Source organism: Babylonia areolata, chromosome 31 (assembly GCF_041734735.1).
Source record: "Babylonia areolata isolate BAREFJ2019XMU chromosome 31, ASM4173473v1, whole genome shotgun sequence".
Taxonomy (NCBI): domain Eukaryota; kingdom Metazoa; phylum Mollusca; class Gastropoda; order Neogastropoda; family Buccinidae; genus Babylonia; species Babylonia areolata.
In genome coordinates this window covers 26,641,784-26,666,762 of record NC_134906.1, presented here as the reverse complement: position 1 = coordinate 26,666,762, position 24,979 = coordinate 26,641,784, and the positions used below count along the sequence as shown (strand labels likewise).

Below are 24,979 nucleotides of genomic sequence, written 5' to 3'. Positions count from 1 at the left end.
TTTATTCAAATAGGCCATAGCCCCTACCGAAGGGGTGTTAACAAGGTAAAGTTTTCATTCAACCCTTATGGTTTGTGTGTGTGTGTGTGTGTGTGTGTGTGTGTGTGTGTGTGTGTGTGTGTGTGCGTGCATGTGAGCATGCATGAATTTGTGTGTGTGTGTTTATGGGTATGTGTGTGTGTGTGTGCATGCATGCATACCTGTGTAGATGTACATGCACATGTATATGTATGCATATAGGAATGTGCTCATGTGTGTACATATATGAAGAAAGAAATGCACACACACAAACACACACACACAAACACACAGATAGGAGACAGACACCAAAAGCATTGAATGGAGAGGTGGCCTAGTGGTTATGTGCAAAACCACGATGTCCATAGGTTCGAGTCCCCCTCCACTAAACCATAAGTGGTGGTCTGGATGCTAGTCTTAGAAACAAAACGAAAAACCAAGGTCCTGTGTGCACCATGCACTTGGCGCATGAAAAAGAACCCATGGCAACAACAATATAATACATTATAAATAAAATATCTGAGAAACAACCAACACAGCATTGCCGAAACAAACAGCCTGTATTCTTGGACGGAGTTTTTTTTTTTATTCCATAAATACAAACACGATTGCTATCGCTGCTATAGGTATGTACACACTGGCAAGGCAAATCAACTACAAACGAAATGAGTAGGAAGTAGAGGACAAGGCTCAATCAGTACAGTACAAAGAGAAGGCAATCATAACAATCAACCTGAAGAAAGAAAAAAAAAATGGAAGAATAGACTCGTATGACAGACAGTGACAGTCAAAGAAAGTTTACATGAGCAGTAGCATTTATGGATTATGCAGATAATTTTTTCCCCTTCAAAACTAAACACACAGGATGATATGTCTCCCCCCCCCAAAAAAAAAAAATAATAAATAAATAAATAAATAAAAGACAGCCCTTTAAAAACACATTTTAAAACTGAAACAACTGTCACACAAGAAATGTTAAAAAAAAAATCTATAACATACATTAAAAAAAAACAAAAAAAACCCAGTATATTACACAGTCTGAGTTCAACACACACAAACACACCCGCAATGGCACAAACAACCACACAGTCATCAAACGTACACTACACAAACAACTGCCAACAATCTCTGAGACTGACACACACACACACACACACAGTAAACAGCCAGACTTGTAAGAGATTCTTAAACATTTACTGAGCCTAATCATCCATCACATTATCTTCTGCTTTCTTATCAGTTCCCTGGTACTCTTTTACTATTTTTTTTCTTTTTTTTTTTAACAAAGAAGAGAAGGAATGGGGGATTTTTTTCATAATGAAAAGACATACTCGGGAAAATAATACAATGCAAATCCATGGCATAACAAAAATCAAAAGAGGTTGTCTAAAAAGAAACCAATGGATCTGCTGGAAATGAAACAATTTCAAGAACAAAACAATCTAAAAAGAAACCAAAAAAACCCAAAAAACAAAACAAAAAAAACACATACACTACGGAAATTGTAGTCACATTTTTCTCCACAACACAATATATATACAGACTAAAAAAACAAAACACACAACATGAACGGATATAAAATACACATAATGGTCAAAATATAAAAATCTGCTTTAAAGTACACATTTCCATTGGCTAGACCTGCTTTCATAAATAAGAGAGTTCGGGTTACAAAAAATTTACACAGGAAATAAGAGAAAACTGAGACATTTCTCCATCACTACATTCCAATTACTGGATCAAAAATAAGCATGGTAATACAGTAACTATCTAATTTATTGTGACATAAATAACTGTGACAATACAGAACCAAATGCTACGGTTGCTGAATTTTTTTTTTTTTTTTTGCGCTACGAACTTAACCCACAAATGAACATGATTACACATTCAAATCTTCCAACCCAAACTGTTTCAAACAAAGCCCCTAAAAAATGCGAACAACAGCGATAAAGAGGAGCGTGTGTGAAACGAGTCTCATCTTGGCAGGTACTTGTATTAAGACTACATATGAATCAACTACAGAAATAAAACGCAAACAAAATGAATGCGTTATAAATGCAGAATATATAAATCATAAATTTAAAAAAAATATCACAGACTGAAAATAAATAAGCGTCTTTGACCACAATACATCGGCAAAAGCTGCGCAAAATGGGATTTCCATGGGAAATTTGTTTGGTTCAATGCTGGAGAGACCCGATAACATATTCTTAAGAGGGATAAACAATTTTTTTTTAATCTGATACATTCTTTACCAGTACAAAATGAATAGAACCAGAAACATATTTTCCTCCACCATGGGGAGTGATGGCCTAGAGGTAACACGTCTGCCTAGAAAGCAAGAGAATCTGAGCGCGCTGGTTTGAATCACGGATCAGTCGCCGATATTTTCTCCCCCTCCACTACACCTTGAGTGGTGGTCTGGACGCTAGTCTTTCGGATGAGATGATAAACCGAGGTCCTGTGTGCAGCATGCACTTAGCGCATGTAAAAGAACCCATGGCAACAAAAGGGTTGTTCCTGGCAAAATTCTGTAGAAAAATCCACTTCGATAGGAAAAACAAATACAACTGCACGCAGGAAAAATACAAAAAAAAAAAAAAGGGTGGCGCTGTAGTGTAGCGACGCGCTCTCCCTGGGGAGAGCAGCCTGAATTTCACACAGAGAAATCTGCTGTGATAAAAAGAAATACAAATACAAATACATACTGAAAACGGATAGACAAAAGTAACTGTAAATCAACCCCCTTCCCATTTTCCTCCTCGCCAATCTGTCAAGAAAACAAGAATGTGCTGCTTTGAAAGGCCAGTATATATTTCATATAAACAGTTTTTCACCGTTAACTTTTTTTTTTTTCACACCGTTAACAGTGACCAAGAGCTTGCCTGTAGAGGAAGAGAAAGAGAGAGAGGCAGAGAGAGACACAGAGAGAGACAGAGAGAGAGAGGCAGAGAAAGGGGGTGGGGAGAGAGACAGAGACAGGAAGAAGTAAGAAAGAGACAGAGAGAGGCAGAGAGAGAGATACAGAGGCAGAGAATGGAGGGGGGGGGAGAGACAGAGACAGAGAGAGGCACAGAGATAGAGAGAGAGAGAGAGAGAGAGAGAGAGAGAGAGGGTTCAATGGAACTGTAATGTACATTACAAATGAACAAGTTCTCACGATACATGAATATGAATACTCCACCACCACCACCACCCATCCCCTAACCCCCCCCCCTCCCCGCCCCCAAACCACCACTGCACCTCTCCCTCACCCTTAGAAAACCAAAAAAACAAAAAAAAAAAAAAACCACCTTAACATACAAACAGTACCCCCACCCCCCTCCCCTCCCATCTAGCCATCATGATCTACACGCAGTCAGTCTCGCTGTCTTCAGTTACAATGTAATCAACAGTCACATTTTTAATTTCTGTACCACCACCACCTCCTCAACAAATTCTGATTCCTGTGCTTTTTACAGTAAAAAAACAAAACAAAACAAAACAAAACAACAAAAACCTCATGCATTCCCTGATGCTGTCACTGCATCAATCTTCTTCTCCCCCCCCCCCCCCCCCCAAAAAAAAAAACAGCCTTGGCAAAAAAAACAACAACTAAAAGCAGGAGTTTAACTCACTCAGTACGGCCAGTCCTCTCTTCTCCTCTACACCAGACCCCTCAGATGTCCAGTGGGTGTCTGAATGACCCAAGCTTTAGCTTCCGTCGTCAGAATTGTGGTATTCTTTGTCAACATTCACTGACCTCTTCAGTATAAGAGCCTTCCGCTTGCACTATTTTGATGATGGTAATTGGGGTGAAACGCTGTTAACGTCGTCTCTTTCGCCGTTCGTATGGAGAGAGTTAAACAAACGAAAGATGCCAAGGGACTGCTGTTTGTGGATTTATCTTCAGACATAACCATCTTATTCCCACATTATTCTAAGAGGGAAAACCGCTGCACTTTATCAACATCTTTTTTAGTGCCTCTAAGATTGCTTCCCCTTTGCACCCTCCCCCCCCCTGGAGTTTTTGCCCCTGTTGATAATAAACAAGGGCAGTAACTTGTGCTCCTGAAAGAGCCACTTCTTCATCAGTTACTGTTCTTGCCAGTAATTTACTGTTGAATACTCCCTGCCTTGCTCTGATTTCCTTTTATTATGTCTATAAAAAAAATTTAAATTTTTTTTTTTTAAATTTAACAAAGAAGTTTCGGTTTTTCGTCATGCCGTTGTTGTTCTTACTCTGGCAGAACATCATAAAACACCCCAGGCAATGAAGGAATCAGAGGGACTGGATGTCGAAATGATCAGACCCCTCTGCATACCTCATCACTGCTGGGGACTGGATGATCAAACCAAAGTCTGGTAAAACATGCATTCTAAGCCATGGGCGACAATGATTTGTTAACAGAATTATCAAACGGTGGGTTAATCAATACAGGGTGAAACCTGGAAAGCTTATCTAATACCTGGAAGAACCTCATCAGAATTTGATACCCAGATAACAAGACAGCTGAGCTTTTTGTTTTTCTTTTCTTTTTTTCTTTTCTTTAACCAATGGGACCATGACAAATCCTTGCTCAGTGAATCAAAGGGTGGAGAAATTTGAAGCACAGATGATCAACAAGAACAGAAGTTTTTTTGCTCCGCAATAATTCCCCAATAACACAAAAGAAATTTGTCCATGTAAAAAAAAAAACAACAAAAAAAACAGTGGATCCTGGTCGATTTCAGTCTGATCACGAACAGTGAAACCAGTTAGTTAGCAACATTCACATTTTAACATCAACGCCCACCCCAGGTGATACAGTCAACGGGTTTAACTGTCCATGTAAAGATGGGGGGATAGGAGGGGGTGCAGTGAGGGCCTATCAAACAGTACACTGACACCACCACAGCGACACCACGGGAAGGAGGGACAGGCAGCAACAAAATGCCAATGTTAACGTCGGGTGTGTCTGTCATTCAAAACTCAACAACATTTCCACCCCCCCCCCCCCCACCCCCCACCCCCCACCCAGCTCAGCGCTCAAACCAGCCGAGCCAGCCGGAAAGGCACCGACAGGGAAACCTCACAGGAATGGACACTGAATGAACAAGGCCTCACATCGACATCAACACCATGAAAACATCTTCACGTCAGAGAGACACACCGTGGGAGAGGTCCATCAACACCATGAAAACATCTTCACATCAGAGAGAGACACCGTGGGAGAGGTCCATCAACACCATGAAAACATCTTCACGTCAGAGAGACACACCGTGGGAGAGGTCCATCAACACCATGAAAACATCTTCACGTCAGAGAGAGACACCGTGGGAGAGGTCTGGTAATCAGGGGGGGTGAGGTCCTAAAAAGATGGTGATTCGATGGGATTCGATGCCATACAAAAATGTTCAAAGACAGACAGACAGACAAGAGATCAGGGATTCAATGGGACACAGCTTCTTTAAGAGACACAGACACCTGTGATTCAATGGGACACAGCTTCTTTAAGAGACACAGACACCTGTGATTCAATGGGATACAGCTTCTTTAAGAGACACAGACAGAAAGAAACCTGTGATTCAATGGGACACAGCTTCTTTAAGAGACACAGACAGAAACCTGTGATTCAATGGGATACAGCTTCTTTAAGAGACACAGACAGAAACCTGTGATTCAATGGGATACAGCTTCTTTAAGAGACACAGACAGAAACCTGTGATTCAATGGGACACAGCTTCTTTAAGAGACACAGACAGAAACCTGTGATTCAATGGGACACAGCTTCTTTAAGAGACACAGACAGAAACCTGTGATTCAATGGGACACAGCTTCTTTAAGAGACACAGACAGAAACCTGTGATTCAATGGGACACAGCTTCTTTAAGAGACACAGACAGAAACCTGTGATTCAATGGGACACAGCTTCTTCAAGAGACACAGACAGAAACCTGTGATTCAATGGGATACAGCTTCTTTAAGACACAGACAGAAACCTGGGATTCAATGGGACACAGCTTCTTTAAGAGACACAGACACCTGTGATTCAATGGGATACAGCTTCTTTAAGAGACACAGACAGAAACCTGTGATTCAATGGGATACAGCTTCTTTAAGAGACACAGACAGAAACCTGTGATTCAATGGGATAAAAAAAAAAATTTTAATCTGAATCAAGACAGACAGAAACCTGCAATACAACAGGATAAAGGACTCAATGGAATAAGAAAATAAAACATCTTCAGGAGACACAGACAGAAACCTGCCATTAAACAGTATTAGAACATCTTACAGACTGACAGTCAGAAAGACCTGTGACACAATGGAAAAGATGATCTTACAACAAAAGCAAACTGACTGGACAGGTTAAACACACGCACACACACACACACACACACACACAGACACTGAGACAGGTAGGTCGGTCAAGGGAGGGGGTGTTTTAAAGGGGTGGGGCCGTAGGGGGGTGCTGTCTCCCCGAAGACGTTGGCGTAGGAGTTCTTGAGGAACTGGACGTAGTTCTGCATGCTGCGGTTGGTGCTGTGGCACTGCTCCAAGCGGTCCTTCAGGTCAAACAGCCGAGAGTTGAACTTGCGCTCGTTCTGGAAAATAACCACCAGTGATGGCCTAGAGATAACGCATCCGCCTAGGAAGCAAGAGAATCTGAGCGCACTGGTTCAAACATCACAGTCGCCAGTATTTTCTCCCCCACCGCTAGACCTTGAGTGATGGTCTGGACGCTAGTCATTCAGATGAGACGATAAACCAAGGTCCCGTGTAAAGCACGCACTTAGCGCACTTAAAAGAACCCACAGCAACAAAAGGGTTGTCCACACTGATCTAAAAATATATGGGCAGCTCATTTGCCACGTGTGTCCTTTTCCCTTCCTCTCGTGTGCGTGTGCAGTGTGTATCTGCCCCTGTATGTGAGAAAGCTGGACCTTGTGTCATTAGCTGGCAAATCACCATTTCTGGTTTGAACGTAAGATACTTACTGTAACCATGACCAGCAGCAAACCACACACCAGACTCCCCGGGACAAATCATCTCTCTCACTTTCACACACACACACATATAAAAACACATACACATACATACACATGCACATGCAACCACACAAATGCACAACTTGTATGCATACACACACACACATATACACATACACGCACATATATGCACATAAACACACAAATACACATTCATTTACAAACTCACACATAAAACACACTGACATGAACACACACTCACACACATACTCACATGTTCACACAAACACATTTGCATGTACACCACCACACACACATTCACATACTCACACACACACAAAAAAACCCAAACATACAAAACAAGAGAGGCAAGGCGTTCAAGACTCACTTGTGATAAATTAAGTCCCCTAGCATTAATTACAGAGTAATTTCCCTTTTTTACTATCTGCACCAAAACGTTTGCAAAATAAATAAAACTTCCATGCTTAGCAAAAGAAGTTCCTGTTTGAACAAAAAATGATAATAATGACTGCTCTTGTTGTTGGGTCAGAATATCAGGTCAAAGTGCCAAGTTTAGAGAATACAAAAAATATAAATATAACAGTAAATGCAGTTTGCATATAATTAGGCTTCTTTTTTTTATTTTTTGTGCCCATCCCAGAGGTGCAATATTGTTTTAAACAAGATGACTGGAAAGAACTGAATTTTTCCAATTTTTATGCCAAATTTGGTGTCAACTGACAAAGTATTTGCAGAGAAAATGTCAATGTTAAAGTTTACCACGGACACACAGACACATGGACACACACACACACACAGACAACCGAACACCGGGTTAAAACATAGACTCACTTTGTTTACACAAGTGAGTCAAAAATCACAAATTACACACATAATACATTAACAACCAACCAACCAAACTAAACCAAAAAGTAATGAGCAGACAGCAATCAACAGAGAAACACTTCTAAAACAGACAGACACACCCACCTCCTCTTTCTCCCGTTTGATTCGAGCGATCTCCGCCCGACACTGGCTCAACTGGGACTCCAGATCCACCACACGACTCTGGTATGTTCGCTCCTGGGAAAAAAAAAAGAAAAAAGCCGCGTAATGTGATAGCCTTGGCGGTGGAGCAGAAACACATTCCAGCTCAGCCAATAGCGTACAGGGAACTGGTTGGAGTGGTTAAGTGGCCAGAAACACAAAATGACGTAAGCTTAGCGTCGGATGAAATCTTTAGACTGACGAACGATTAAACTGAAATCAAGTACGCTTCTAACTGACTAAAGTGTGTGTGTAAGCACAACAAATGTAATATTACAGTGAACGATACTGAGACTTGATTTAATAAATGGTTGGAGCCTTTGTCTAAAAAAGGGATTTGCATTCAAACCGGGAATGGCGTCACACATTCTGCCACGGGTTGTAGACCAGCAAGTTAGTTGCGAAAAGAGCGTCTGCTATAAAGCTTGTGGGTGAAACAGTATCTGAAGCCTAAAAGCGCTATCTGAAGCAGTATGTGAAGCTAAGCACTTGGCTACAGTAAAAAAAAAAACCCACAGTTGATGTTTCTTAACTCTCTCCATACGAACGGCGAAAGTGACGACGTTAACAGCGTTTCACCCCAATTACCATCATCAAAATAGTGCAAGCGGAAGGCTCTTATACTGAAGAGGTGAATGTTGACAAAGAATACCACAATTCTGACGACGGAAGCTAAAGGTTGGGTCATTCAGACACCCACTGGACATCCGAGGGGTCTGTGTAGAGGAGAAGAGAGGACTGGCCGTACTGAGTGAGTTAACAGCAAAATCATAGCACCATTTAAAACAGATTCACAACTCTTGTTGCTTTTACTAGAAGTCTGCACCTGCATTTGTTTTTGTGTTTGTCTCACTTCCAAAGCTTTTTTCTCTTCTTCGGTTTAATTTTTGACGAGTTTTCACTACAACTCCTTATCTTGTCAATTTCACTTCTGTTTCAGTTTCTCAAAGAGGCGTCACTGCCTCCGAACAAATCAATGATACGCTACATCTGCTAGGCGGATGCCTGACAGCAGCATAACCCAACACACTTGTCAAGCTTTTGAGTGCACGTGAATATATCCGTGCACCTATCAGAGTGGATTTCCGCCACAGATTTTTGACAGAGGACAACATTTTTTTTTTTTTTTTTTTTTTTTTTTTTTTTTGCTGCCCCATCATCTGCACCTTTTCAGTGGCATTACTCCCACGCCGCGCTCATTTAGATTCCCCCATACACGACCACACCCGGGTTCGTCTGTCACAGTTCCATCGTCGGCAGTCCGCAGAGAACCATCGATGTTAGGTCGGCAGGAGGCCACACACCAGAGGAGACCCTCCACTGCTGCCGAGTCATTTCGGTGGTGTTCAGTGGTACCTGTTCTGATCCAACGTACTTAGGACACCACCTACTAAGCCCCCTACTAACGACAATAACAGCTTAGTCGCGGAGCCAGACTGAGTGAGCGTCCCTCCCAGAGTGGTGACCGCCACCACGTCCCTCAAACAACAGCCCACCACGAGGGCAACATTCTTGTTGCCATGGGTTTCTTTTTTCAGCACGCCAAATGCGTGTTGCGCATGGGACCTCGGGGTTTATCGTTTCATCAGAATGACCAGACGCTAAGTTTGATTTTCCAGTCAAAACTTGGGAGAAAGGGCGAGAACTGGAACCGAACCCACACCGTCATGGACACTGTACTGGCGGATAAGCGCCTCGACTGCTTTGCCCTGTTCATCCTTGAATCTACAATAGACGGGCGCAATAGGTTAACTCACTCAGTACGGCCAGTCCTCTCTTCTCCTCTACACAGACCCCTCGGATGTCCAGTGGGTGTCTGAATGACCCAACCTTTAGCTTCCGTCATCAGAATTGTGGTATTCTTTGTCAACATTCACCTCTTCAGTATAAGAGCCTTCCGCTTGCAATATTTTGATGATGGTAATTGGGGTGAAACGCTGTTAACGTCGTCTCTTTCGCAGTTCGTATGGAGAGAGTTAAAGCGCTGGACTTTCAATCTGAGGGTCCCGGGTTCGAATCACGGTGACGGTGCCTGGTGGGTAAAGGGTGCAGATTTCTCCCGATCTCTCAGGTCAACATATGTTCAGACCTGCTAGTGCCTGAACCCCCTTCGTGTGTATACGCAAGCAGAAGATCAAATACGCACATTAAAGATCCTGTAATCCATGTCAGCGTTCGGTGGGTTATGGAAACAAGAACATACCCAGCATGCACACCCCTGAAAGCGGAGTATGGTTGCCTACATGATGGATAAAAAACGGTCATGCACGAAAAAAGCCCACTCTCGTAGATATATGAGTGAATGTGGGAGCTGCAACCCATGAACGCAGAAGAAGAAGAAGAATCTACAATTAATACTTGGAGTATCTAAAGGTACTTTTTATTAACCCATTGTCTCTGGAACTTGCAGTCTTAGTTCACAGAGGAAAATTCTAATGGCCCCCTTTTTTCAGTGCTATCTTTAACCCTTTGACTGCTAGACGTTTGCAGAATGAGATCAGTGTGGCCTGAATATGAAGTGCACACACACACACACACACACACACACACACACACATACACACACACACACACATGCACACACACACGCACACACACACACAACCACCACCACCACCACACAAATACCCCTCCAAACCAACACACACACCAACACACACACACACACACACACACACACACACACACACACACACCTTGGAAGCAAAACGGTCGCGAGCGTTGTCCTGTTGCTGTCGAAGGTCGCTCAGAGCGTTCTCCAGCTGTCGAGTCAACACCCCGGATTCTCTCCCTTTCTCCTCCAGCCTCAACTGAAACAGTATAACACAGTACAGCACAGCACAGTACAACACAGCACAGGACAGCACAGCACAGTGCAATACAGCACAGTAAAGCACAGCACAATACAGTACAGCACAGCGCAATACAGTATAGCACAGTATGGCACAGCGCAGCACAGCACAGTACAGCGCAATACAGGACAGCACAGAGCAATACAGTATAGCACAGTATGGCACAGCGCAGCACAGCACAGTATAGCGCAATACAGGACAGCACAGTGCAATACAGTATAGCACAGTATGGCACAGTGCAGCACAGCACAGTATAGCGCAATACAGGACAGCACAGTAAAGCACAGTGCAGTACAGCACAACACAGTGGAATACAGTGTAGCACAGTACAGTGCAATACAGTACAGCACAGCATAGCACAGCGCAATACAGTACAGCACAGTACAATACAGTATAGCACAGTACAGCACAGCACTGTGCTATACGGCATGGCACAGAGCAATACAGTACAGCACAGCACAATACAGTACAGCACAGCGCAATACAGTATAGCACAGTACAGCACAGTGCAATACAGTACAGTACAGCACAGCACAGTGCAATACAGTATAGCACAGCGCAATACAGTACAGCACAGCACAGCGCAATACAGCACAGCACAGCACAGTGCAATACAGTACAACACAGTGCAATACAGTATAGCACAGTACAGCACAGCGCAATACAGCACAGTACAGCACAGTGCAATACAGCACAGTACAGCACAGTGCAATACAGTACAGTACAGCACAGCACAGTGCAATACAGTACAGCACAGCGCAATACAGCACAGTAACAACAAAAACAAACAAGCATTTGTGAGCACTGAAAAAAAAAAATTATTCTAAATTGATGTGCATTGCAAGAAATATATATTTACATTAAACAAGCTCGCGTGCGTGAAAACATATATATATATATATACATATATATATGATAGTCAGTCGTGTCCGACTATGACCATTAGAACAGCAGAGGAGGCAACTGCTGTTCTGACTATCTGGGCTAGAATTTGATTATTGTGGAGAGTGTCTTGCCCAAGTACATCCCCACTCTCTCGGCCAAGAGGGTTTTAGGACAGTCGGTGCTGGGATGGTTCCCAAAGGCTAATTAGCCCAGAAGGCTGCAGCACTAAGAGCCAGTGCAATTTTGCCTCCTAGTTTGAGAGTCATAGTCCTTCACAAAAGGCTAAGCTGTAAATGGGCTCTCACTTTGCTGTTGGCCCAAATGTAAACTTACGTCAATCTGTGACATAAGCCGAGTGTTGGGCCTGGCGCGAAAACAACAACAACAGTATCAGTATCAGCAGTTCAAGGAGGCGTCACTGCGTTCGGTAAAATCCATATACGCTACACCACATCTGCCAAGCAGATGCCTGACCAGCAGCGTAACCCTACGCGCTTAGTCAGGCCTCGAGAAAAAAATAAATAAATAAAATAAAATAAAATAAAATAAATAGCTAAATGAATAAATATTAATAACAAAATAAAGCAAATAAATAAATAAGATAAAATAAGATAAAAGCAACATTTCCACCATCGCCACTCAACAACAACAAACAAACAAAAACCACCACTCACGTTGAGCTGATGCAAAGCCTCCTCCTTGCGAGCCACCTGGGCGGCCAGTTCCTTGCTGGCATCGTCCAGCTCACGGACGCGGCGCTCCGCCCCATCCATCTTGGCCTGCAGGAGACGCGACTCCTCCTGGCTGTCCGTGAACTTCTGCCGCAGCCCGTCCACCGCCTCCCCTCGACTCTCCACCTGCCCACCACCGAAAAAACGCACAGGGTTTTCAAGTTTGAGTTTCTCTGTAAGGAGGCGTCACTGCGTTCAGGACGAATGCATGTATACTACACATATCACATCCACCTGCCCACCACCGAAACGCAGAGGGTTTTCAAGTTTCAGTTTCTCTGCAAGGAGGCGTCACTGCGTTCAGGACGAATGCATGTACACTACCCACATCACATCACATCCACCTGCCCACCACCGAAACGCAGAGGGTTTTCAAGTTTCAGTTTCTCTGCGAGGAGGCGTGATTGCGTTCGGGACGAATGCATGTATACTACACACATCACATCACATCCACCTGCCTACCACTGAAATGCAGAGGGTTTTCAAGTTTCAGTTTCTTTGCGAGGAGGCGTCACTGCGTTCGGGACGAATCCATGTATACTACACACTTCACATCACATCCACCTGCCTACCACCGAAACGCAGAACGTTTCCAGTTTCAGTTTCTCTGCAAGGAGGCGTCACTGCGTTCGGGACGAATCCATGTATACTACCCACATCACATCACATCCACCTGCCTACCACCGAAACGCAGAACGTTTCCAGTTTCAGTTTCTCTGCAAGGAGGCGTCACTGCGTTTGGGACGAATCCATGAATGCATGTACGCTACACACATCACATCACATCTGCCAGGCTAATGTCTTGACCAGTAGCAAGACCCAACACTATGTACGTATGTGGTTATCAGTCTTCAGAATGTGTATATTGTTACGTTATGTTCTGTGTTAGCCTAGCCAGGCCTTTGAGCGCATGCATGTAAATTTGTGTTCCTATCTGGAATGGGTTTCTGCCAGAGGACACAATTTTTGTTGCCGTAGGCTTCTTTTTCAGTGTGCAAAGTGTGTGCTGCACACAGGACCTCAGTTTATCGTCTCATCCGAATGACTAAGACACTCAAATTGATTTTTTTTTTTTTTTTTTTTTGAGTCTTCTTCTTCTTCTGCGTTTGTGGGCTGCAACTCCCACATTCACTCGTATGCACACGAGTGGACTTTTACGTGTATGACCGTTTTTACCCCGCCATGTAGGCAGCCATACTCCGTTTTCGGGGGTGTGCATGCTGGGTATGTTCTTGTTTCCATAACCCACCGAACGCTGACATGGATTACAGGATCTTTAACGTGCGTATTTGATCTTCTGCTTGCATATACACATGAAGGGGGTTCAGGCACTAGCAGGTCTGCACATATGTTGACCTGGGAGATCGTAAAAATCTCCACCCTTTACCCACCAGGCGCCGTCACCGTAATTCAAACCCGGGACCCTCAGACTGACAGTCCAACGCTTTAACCTCTCGGCTATTGCGCCCGTCTTTTTTTTTTTTTTTGAGTCAAACTTGGGAGAAAGGGTGAGAGCAGGAACCCAACCCCAGACCCTCTCTGACACTGTACTGGCAGATACCACAGACTGACATCAGTTTACATTGGGGCCAACAGTAAAGTTACAGCTGTATTATCAATGGTTTCTCCAGTTTCAGTTTCAGTTTCAGAAGCTCAAGGAGGCGTCACTGCGTTCGGACAAATCCATTTACGCTACACCACATCTGCCAAGCAGATGCCTGACCAGCAGCGTAACCCAACGCGCTTAGTCAGGCCTTGAGGAAAAAAAAAAGGTGAATAAATAATAGATAAGCTTACATAAATAAATAAATAAATAATAATAATATTTTTTTTTAAAAGGTAGTAGTAATGATAATAATAATAAAATAATAACAATAATAAATAAATAAATAAGAATAAGACAACAATGATGATAAATAAGCAAATAAATGTAAAACATGAAGACACACATTCACACATACACCCACACATGCATGACAGATATGCACCAATCATGCAGTTTCACAGATATGAAAGCACAGTCAAATACATATAAACGTACATGAGCTCCAATACACACACACACACACACACACCACACACATTACCCTGGTTTCTCCAGTCAATGGGAAATCATTTACAACTTGGTCTTTTGTGAAGGACTATGACTCTCAAACTAGGAGGCAAAATTGCACTGGCTCTTAGTGCTGCAGCCTTGTTGGGCTAGTTGGCCTTTGGGAGCAATCCCAGTGCCGACTGTCCTAAAACCCTCTTGGCCGAGAGAGTGGGGATGTAACTTGGGCAAGACACTCTCCACTATAATCAAATTCTAGCCCAGATAGTCGGGGCAGCAGTTACCTCCTCTGCTGTTCTGATGGTCATAGTCGGACACGACTGACACACACATACACACATACCACACACTCTCTCTCTCTCTCTGTGAAGAAAAAAATCAAGTTTTTTGTACCTTAGCGGTGAGTTCGGCAATCAGTTTAGTGCTGTCAGAGTTGGCCATTTTCAGCTTGATCCTTAATGTACCTCCTTTTGTGCCCCCCAAAACACCAAAAACACACACATGCACACACACACGTCTTACACACATACATACACACACTCTCTCTGTGAAAAACCAGTTTTCTGCACCTTGGCGGTGAGTTCGGCAATCAGTTTACTGTTGGCAATTTCAGCTTGATACTTAAGGTACCCCCTTTTGTGCCCCCAAAATACCACAAACACACACATACACACACACACACACACACATCTTACACACACACACACTCTCTCTCTCTCTCTCTCTCTCTCTTTCTCTGTGAAGAAAAAAATCAAGTTTTTTGTACCATGGCGGTGAGTTCGGCAATCAGTTTGGTGTTGTCGGAGTTGGCTATTTCAGCTTGATACTTAAGGTACCCCCTTTTTTACCCCCCCAGAAACACCACAAACACACACACAAGTCATTGTAACACTCTCTCTCTGTGAAAACAAGGAGTTTTTTTCGCACCTTGGCGGTGAGTTCGGCAATCAGTTTGGTGTTGTCAGAGTTGGCCATTTTCAGCTTGATACTTAAGGTACCCCCTTTTTTACCCCCCCCCCCCCCCAGAAACACCACAAACACACACATACACACACAAGTCATTGTAACACTCTCTCTCTCTGTGAAAAAACAAGGAGTTTTTTTTCACACCTTGGCGGTGAGTTCGGCAATCAGTTTGGTGTTGTCGGAGTTGGCTATTTCAGCTTGATACTTAAGGTACCTCCTTTTTTACCCCCCAGAAACACCACAAACACACACACAAGTCATTGTAACACTCTCTCTCTGTGTGTGAAAATCAATGAGTTTTTTTCGCACCTTGGCGGTGAGTTCGGCAATCAGTTTGGTGTTGTCGGAGTTGGCTATTTCAGCTTGATACTTAAGGTACCCCCTTTTTTACCCCCCCAGAAACACCACAAACACACACACAAGTCATTGTAACACTCTCTCTCTGTGAAAAACAAGGAGGTTTTTTTCGCACCTTGGCGGTGAGTTCGGCAATCAGTTTAGTGTTGTCAGAGTTGGCTATTTCAGCTTGATACTTAAGGTACCCCCTTTTTTACCCCCCCAGAAACACCACAAACACACACATACACACACAAGTCATTGTAACACTCTCTCTCTGTGAAAAACAAGGAGGTTTTTTTCCGCACCTTGGCGGTGAGTTCGGCAATCAGTTTGGTGTTGTCAGAGTTGGCTATTTCAGCTTGATACTTAAGGTACCCCCTTTTTTACCCCCCTAGAAACACCACAAACACACACATACACACACAAGTCATTGTAACACTCTCTCTCTCTGTGAAAAAACAAGGAGTTTTTTTTCACACCTTGGCGGTGAGTTCGGCAATCAGTTTGGTGTTGTCAGAGTTGGCCATTTTCAGCTTGATACTTAAGGTACCCCCTTTTTTACCCCCCCCAGAAACACCACAAACACACACATACACACACAAGTCATTGTAACACTCTCTCTCTCTGTGAAAAAACAAGGAGTTTTTTTTCACACCTTGGCGGTGAGTTCGGCAATCAGTTTGGTGTTGTCAGAGTTGGCTATTTCAGCTTGATACTTAAGGTACCCCCTTTTTTACCCCCCCAGAAACACCACAAACACACACATACACACACAAGTCATTGTAACACTCTCTCTCTGTGAAAAACAAGGAGGTTTTTTTCCGCACCTTGGCGGTGAGTTCGGCAATCAGTTTGGTGTTGTCGGAGTTGGCTATTTCAGCTTGATACTTAAGGTACCCCCTTTTTTACCCAAAAACACCACAAACACACACATACACACACACACACACAAGTCATTGTAACACACTCTCTCTCTGTGAAAAACAAAGGGAGGTTTTTTTCGCACCTTGGCGGTGAGTTCGGCAATCAGTTTGGTGTTGTCGGAGTTGGCTATTTCAGCTTGATACTTCAGGTACCCCCTTTTTTACCCCCCCAGAAACACCACAAACACACACACAAGTCATTGTAACACTCTCTCTCTCTGTGAAAAACAAGGAGGTTTTTTTTCCGCACCTTGGCGGTGAGTTCGGCAATCAGTTTGGTGTTGTCGGAGTTGCGTCTCTCGTACTGAAGCAGCTTTTCATTGGCCTCGTGGAGTCGCAGCTCCGTGGTGCGCAGCAGTTCTGGCAGGGGCTCTAACTCCTGCAGGCGCTGGTGCAGCCGCACCTTGACCTGACGTAAACAACATAATCATCATCATCTACTATCATCTTCATTATCATTATTATCATTATTGTTGTTGTTGTTGTTGTTGTTACCATCATCATTATTATATTATCATTATCATCGTATCTTATTTCACAAGAAGTACCTTATAATGGTACACACATTCACACACATGCACACATACACACTCATACACACACGCACACATGCGCGCATGCACATACACACACACATGCACACCCACACATACAAACACACACACACAAAGCACCATCACCAAGAACAAAAACATAAAAACACAGAAATAAAAACTGCTTTTTCAAACAACTGAGACTCAAGGTCAGGCGTGACGCCTCTTTCTGTTGTTCACACACACACACACACAAACACACACACACACACACACACACACACACACTCACTTTCTCCAGTTCCATCTCACTGGTGTGGTGCAGGCATGACGCCTCTTTCTGTTGTTCACACACACACACACACACACACACACACAAACACACACACACAACACACACACACACACAAACACACACTCACTTTCTCCAGTTCCATCTCACTGGTGTGGTGCAGGCGTGACGCCTCTTTCTGCTGTTCCTCCAGCATCACCATCGACTCGTCTGCTTCCCGTCTGGACCTGTCCATCTGCAAGCACACACACACACACACACACACACACACACACACATTTGCACACACACACACACGCGCGCGTGCGCGCGCGCGCGCGTTCACACACACACAAACACACATATGTTTACACACACACACACATACACACACACATACACGTACACACACACGTACACACATACCACACGTATTGATCTTAGAGGTAGGAGAGAGAGAAGTGAGGGGGGTAAAAGAAAACTATAGTAATCATGATGAAAAGAAAAATGATTATCATGGCAATAGTAATCATAATAATGATAATAGTAATAATAATGTTTGTATAGCGTCCTTCCTGTCCAAGAGTTCAGGGCGTTTAAATGAATGAAAACGTTACAGTTTACATGAAACACTTATGACTGCTCTCTTTTTCTTTTCCTCGAGAGAGAGAGAGAGAGAGAGAGAGAGAGAGAGAGAGAGAGAAGAGTAGCATTTCAATAAATAAACATTCAGATATTACACTCAGCAAAAAAAAACACAAAAACAAACCAAAAGAGTATCACATTCAAAGACGACATCTGAAAACATGGAAGCCGTGTGTTTCTTTAACGAAGAAGCCGACAGTCAAAGCAAGTGCTTGTTGTGCAAGTGTGCGGAACGTGCGTGTCTCCGTGTGTGGTCAAATACATCCCGCTAGCACTGAAGATGGACAAAAACAACAGAACGACAAACGAACACACACACACAACACAAAGATAGAAATATTGGAAACAGCAAAACAACCTTTCAAACCACATGAAATCTACATCACAATTACACACTTCATGTCATCATAAAAAAAGGGGGGGTGGGGGGGGGGAGGATTTTAATATAAAAAAATAATTCCACACAAACAAAAAAACAAAACAAAGGGAGTGAGGGGTGAGGGGTGAGGGGTGGGGTGTGGGGGTGGAGCAGGTTAACGAATTCAACACAGCAGACTGGTATTTTTACAAGCCACATTACACACTGTATCATGATCACAGCTGATTCTGATTTTTTTTTTTTTTTTTTTTTTTTTGCTGCCCCATCATCTGCACCATTTCAGTGGCATTACTCCCATGCCTGCTCATTTAGATTCCCCCCCCCCCCCCCATACACGGCCACACCCGGGTTCGTCCGTCGCAGTTCCAGCGTCGGCAGTCCACAGGGAACCATCGATGTTAGGTCGCCCGGAGGCCGCACACCAGAGGAGACCCTGCACCGCTGCTGAGTCACTTCGGTGCTGTTCAGTGGTGCCTGTTCTGTTTTAACGTACTTAGGACACCACCTACTAAGCCCCCCTACTAACGACAATAATGGCTTTGGAGGGGGAGGGGGTTCGGGGGGGGGGGGGGGGGGGGGGGGGGGGGGGGGGGCGTGTTTGTTTTTTGTTTTTTTGGGGGGGTTGGTTGGTTGGTTGGTTGGTTTCAACAACAAAGGGGAAATAACCCTGACACTGTATTCCAAGCAGCGGTGTTAGTTAGTTAATTAACACAAGCGGTGACGTTATCCAGCAGCAGAAAAAAAAAAAAAAAAGCAGAAGTCAAAAACAAGAGAAATAACAGGCATAGGCGGGGAAAGTTTTATTTAAAAAAAAAAAAAAATTTTAAAAAAAATCAATAAGTAAAAATAATTTTTTTTTTTTTTTAAAAGGTACAAAGTGTCAAGGGTCAGTTTGGGGACGAAAACAAACAACAACAACAACAAAAAAAAAAAACAAAAAAAAACCACACCGCCAAACGAATCTACTGTTTTCCAGCCCTATTTTCACGCTTAAAATAAATGATACAGTACTACAACAATCCACTGTCATTTGTAAGCATTATCATCATGCTTAAAAAAAAAAAAAAAAAATTATACAGCATGCTAGGTGTTTTTAACAATTTACTAAAACAGCAGACTTTTTGTTTTTTTCGTGCTATTTTCAAGCTTTGATTAAATAAATGATACAGCACTCTAAGGCACTAAAACAATCGACTTTTTTTTTCAAGCTTTGAAAAAAACAAAAAACAATAACTGATAAAGCACTCTCAAGTGCTAGAACAATCTGTTACATTGTTTCAACGCATCACTTCTAGCTTTAACTCATTCAGTACGGCCAGTCCTCTCTTCTCCTCTACACAGACCCCTCGGATGTCCAGTGGGTGTCTGAACGACCCAACCTTTAGCTTCCTTCGTCAGAATTGTGGTATTCTTTGTCAACATTCACCTCTTCAGTATAAGAGCCTCCCGCTTGCAATATTTTGATGATGGTAATTGGGGTGAAACGCTGTTAACGTCGTCTCTTTCGCCGTTCGTATGGAGAGAGTTAACAATTTACTAAAACAGCAGACTTTTTGCTTTTGGTGTTGTTTTTTTCGTGCTATTTTCAAGCTTTGATTAAATAAATGATACAGCACTCTAAGGCACTAAAACAATCGACTTTTTTTTTTTCAAGCTTTGAAAAAAACACAATAACTGATAAAGCACTCTGAAGTGCTAGAACAATCTGTTACATTGTTTCAACGCATCACTTCTAGCTTTAAAAAAATGTTACAGCACTCTTTAGGTGGTCCTATAATGTTTTCATTTTTTTCTTTTTTCTTTTTTTTTTTCCTTTTTTTAAACAACAAACCCGGGACCCTCAGATTGACAGTCCAACGCTTTAACCACTCAGCTATTGAGCCCATCGATGGGCTTTCAATCTGAGGGTCCCCGGTTCAAAACCCAGTCACAGAGCCTGGTGGGTCAAGGGTGAAGAATCTTCCGCTCTCCCAGGTCAACAGATGGTGCAGACCTGCTAATGCCTGAGCCCCCTTCGTGTGTATACCCATGCAGATGATCAAATACACACGTTAAAGATCCCGTGATCCATGTCAGCATTCAGTGGGTTATGAAGACAGGAACATACCCAGCATGCACTCCCTCCATCCAAAACCGAGAATGACTACCAACATGGTAGGGGCAAAATGGTCATACACATAAAAGCCCGTTTGTGTATACAAGTAAATGTGGGAGTAGCATAAATGAAGAAGATGAAACATTGCCATCCTGCTGCAGACAAGTGCTTCTTCTTCTTCTTCTTCTTCTTCTGCGTTCGTGGGCTGCAACTCCCACGTTCACTCGTATATACGCGAGTGGGCTTTTACGTGTATGACCGTTTTTAACCCGCCATGTAGGCAGCCATACTCTGCTTTCGGGGGTGTGCATGCTGGGTATGTTCTTGTTTCCATAACCCACCGAACGCTGACATGGATTACAGGATCTTTAACGTGCGTATTTGATCTTCTGCTTGCGTATACACACGAAGGGGGTTCAGGCACTAGCAGGTCTGCACATATGTTGACCTGGGAGATCATAAAAATCTCCACCCTTTACCCACCAGGTGCCGTCACCGTGATTCGAACCCAGGACCCTCAGATTGAAAGTCCAACGCTTTAACCATTCGGCTATTGCGCCCGTCAAGTGCTTCTCAGGAACCTGCAGTTTTACAAAAACTGAGCCATGATATGGTTACAATAGAGGTGATCATAGATTTTTGGTTTCATATGTTTTCATAACTGTAACAGCAAATAAGCGTGAGAGGCTTGTCAATGTCGTTAGTTTGTTTACAACCATGGGATCAGTGCTAACTGCAAAATAAATGTGATACAGGATTAATCAGCTTTAAAACAAAAACATTTTTTTTTTTAAAAAAAAAAAGGATAAATGTAGGCCCCAAAGTATCACTGATATCATTCTATTGTGCGCAAACACACACGTGCAACTGTGCAGATTATTTCATACTTTTTTTTTGCGTAAAAGTGTGTCTGCCTGTTTCTGTTTTATTTCTTATCAATGATGACTATGAATTCTTCAAATATTTCTGATTATAAACAATGAAAATTTTTTTGTATATTTCTAATTCATAACAAACAAAACAAAATGTCCGTATAACCATAGCAAAATTCATCTCATTCCTCTCATATTCTGCCAACTCTTGACACACAGTGGCCAACATATACAGTCACACGACAAGTACATGCCAACATACATCGCGTCATTTTCTTCAAAAACTTTTTTTTTCATTTTTTAAACAAAAAAAACCCAAAAAAAACCAACAAACAAACATGGACAATACAAACAAGAGATGTAAGAGATAGTGAACTCAACCGTGTACACATCACTATGATTCCCAAATTCACCCACAGTCAGAAAACCCGCCACCACTAAAAAAAAATAATAATAATAATAAAAAAAGAAAAGAAAAGGAAACACGACACACAATAAACCAGACTTTGCACACCACAAAGAAAACCATATATATGTGGAGTGATGGCCCATATGTGGAGTGATGGCCTAGAGGTTTTATTTGCTTTTCCTATCGAAGTGGATTTTTCTACAGAATTTTGCCAGGAACAATCCTTTTGTTGCCGTGGGTTCTTTTACGTGCGCTAAGTGCATGCTGCACACGGGACCTCGGTTTATCGTCTCATCCGAATGACTAGTGTCCAGACCACCACTCAAGGTCTAGTGGAGGGGGAGAAAATATCGGCGGCTGAGCCGTGATTCGAACCTGCACGCTCAGATTCTCTCGTTTCCTTGGCGGACGCGGACTATGAGAGTGGGCTTTTTTCGTGCATGACCGTTTTTAACCCACCATGTAGGCAACCATACTCCGCCTTCGGGGGTGTGCATGCTGGGTATGTTCTTGTTTCCATAACCCACCGAACGCTGACATGGATTACAGGATCTTTTAACGTGCGTATTTGATCTTCTGCGTGCGCATACACACGAAGGGGGTTCAGGCACAAGCAGGTCTGCACATATGTTGACCTGGGAGATCGGAAAAATCTCCACCCTTTACCCACCAGGTGCACCGAGATTCGAACCCAGGACCCTCAGATTGAAAGTCCAGCGCTTTAACCATTCGGCTATTGCACCCGTCAATATTACCTATCAGAGTAGATTTCTTCTACATAATTTTGCCAGAGGACAACACTCTCACTGCCAGTTCTTTTTCAGTGCGCCAAGTGCGTGCTGCCCACGGGACCTTGGTTTAACTCACTCAGTACGGCCAGTCCTCTCTTCTCCTCTACACAGACCCCTCGGATGTCCAGTGGGTGTCTGAATGACCCAACCTTTAGCTTCTGTCGCCAGAATTGTGGTATTCTTTGTCTACATTCACCTCTTCAGTATAAGAGCGTTCCGCTTGCAATATTTTGATGATGGTAATTGGGATGAAACGCTGTTAACGTCGTCTCTTTCGTCGTTCGTATGGAGAGAGTTAACGTCTCACCGGAATGACCAGACACTCAGTTTGATTTTCCAAACCTGGGAGAAAGGGCGAGAGCAGGACTCGAACCCAGTACCATGCTTCTCACCACTTAGTGAGCTGAACACTAGTTTACAAAGTAACACTCTCTCTGATTATCGACAACTACCGGTGCATGCAAAAACAAAACTGCACAACCACTCATCTCTGTATGAATGTTACACATGAATAACACTCTCTGCATCAATGCATACAGGCATCTACTATGATCCACTGCACACTTATAACAAAAAAAAACAACAACTAATAAAATGTAATATTTAGTTAAACACAAATCGCACTCTCTGAGTATCTCTCACCATCAATACTACACGGCACCATCTATTCACCGCACACCTACCAAACCAGTGTTTAGTTCTCACTTCTAAAAAAAAACACCCAAAAAAACACATGACAAACAAATTGTTAAGAAAACAGAAACCAAAACCAAAAAAACAACAACAAAAAAGAGAGAAAAGAACAACAACAAAAAGAAAACAAACAAAAAGCAAAAAAAAACCCCAAAACATTATCCATATCTCCAACAGTCATGAGTAATGCATGAAAGCTAGGCACTCCCCCTGCAACCACGCCCTTCTCCGTGAACAACATTTCCCTTTGCACCAAAAAACGAAATCCACTAACAAAGGACACTCACTGAGGAAGGAGAAACGACCTGTCAAATTCACCATCGTCGTAGTTACATACAGACAGCAATGAATGTATGCCCATCTCTCGACACATTGCAAATTTTCGACTGATCACTCGACTAACCCCCAAAAAATGAATAAACTTTTTTTTTTTTTTTTTTTTTTTTTTACCAACAGCAAATCTTTGTAAATTTACATGTCACTAAATAATAACTTTAGGTTCAATGATGTTTACTACCTGTAGTAAAATTTCCTGGGAGCCCTCAAACTTTAGCTGCTTTTCTAAAGTAAAGGTCCATACATTCTGCTGAACGTCAATGGAATTACTGGCATGTTTTTGCTCATGTCGTTTCATCCGTAACTGTGGAAGACATCAGATTGGTTGGACAAAGTGTGGCAAGAAGACAAAAAATTGCTCTTTAAAAAAAAAAAAAAAAAAAAAAAATTACTGTTTGGCCAAAGTGTGGTTAAAAGAGAAAGAGTTGGGGTTTTTTTAGGTTTGGGGGTGGTTTTTTGGTGTGTTTTTTTTTCTAACCTCTTTTCTCATCTCTAAATTCAAACGTATGTTAACACACTGTATTCTTGTCTTCATATTAGAAAGCAAAAAAATATTTTCTGCTGAGAATGACACACATCACTCTGGGCCACGATGACAATTATGTCAGGTAGGCATTTTCTTTCTCTGTAAGACAGTAGAGTTTTCTTTCAATGGTGAAAAAAAAAAAGAAGAAAAAAAAGTTTCTATACTGACACGTTAACACAAGGCAATCACCAACTCAAGAGGTTTTATTAACGCTTGTGCTGCTTCTAGGATTTCAGAAGAAAGAAAAAAAAATCTGAAAATGTAGTAGTGAACATAAACTTCTTGCACGCTGTTTTGCAGTTGTTTTTCTGCTGGTTGGTGGCTATATGTGCTATTTTCGCTGAAGCAGATTTGGAAAAAAAAAAATCCTATTTTCTGTCTTCACCCCCAAAAGAAAGGAAAGAAAATAGTTTCCTGCTATACCTGTTGTCATAAAATTTCACCAACCCCAGCTTATATTATTTCACTCTTGCTTGATTTCACGCATTACATTTCTTCTTCTTCTTCTTCTGCGTTCACTCGTATGCACACGAGTGGGCTTTTACGTGTATGACCGTTTTTACCCCGCCATGTAGGCAGCCATACTCCGCTTTCGGGGGTGTGCTTGCTGTGTATGTTCTTGTTTCCATAACCCACCGAACGCTGACATGGATTACAGGATCTT

The 24,979-nt window shown here is 42.7% G+C and overlaps 1 protein-coding gene across 5 annotated transcripts in view; it reads right to left on the bottom strand.

Annotated features, from left to right (window-relative positions):
* Window positions 1-581: 581 nt before the first annotated feature.
* LOC143275823 (outer dense fiber protein 2-like) overlaps window positions 582-24,979 on the bottom strand; it is a 72,527-nt gene continuing 48,129 nt past the window's right edge. For 4 of the 5 annotated variants that reach the window (XM_076580101.1, XM_076580104.1, XM_076580105.1 and 1 more), the window contains 6 exons: window positions 17,721-17,825; window positions 17,016-17,174; window positions 12,428-12,610; window positions 10,713-10,826; window positions 7,960-8,052; window positions 582-6,585 (listed from right to left, as the gene is read on the bottom strand). In XM_076580101.1, coding sequence (XP_076436216.1) covers window positions 6,409-6,585; window positions 7,960-8,052; window positions 10,713-10,826; window positions 12,428-12,610; window positions 17,016-17,174; window positions 17,721-17,825 — 831 coding nt within the window. In that variant the 3' untranslated portion in view covers window positions 582-6,408. The remainder of the gene's footprint in view (window positions 6,586-7,959; window positions 8,053-10,712; window positions 10,827-12,427; window positions 12,611-17,015; window positions 17,175-17,720; window positions 17,826-24,979) is intronic. The other variant, XR_013053467.1, reaches the window with a different exon arrangement.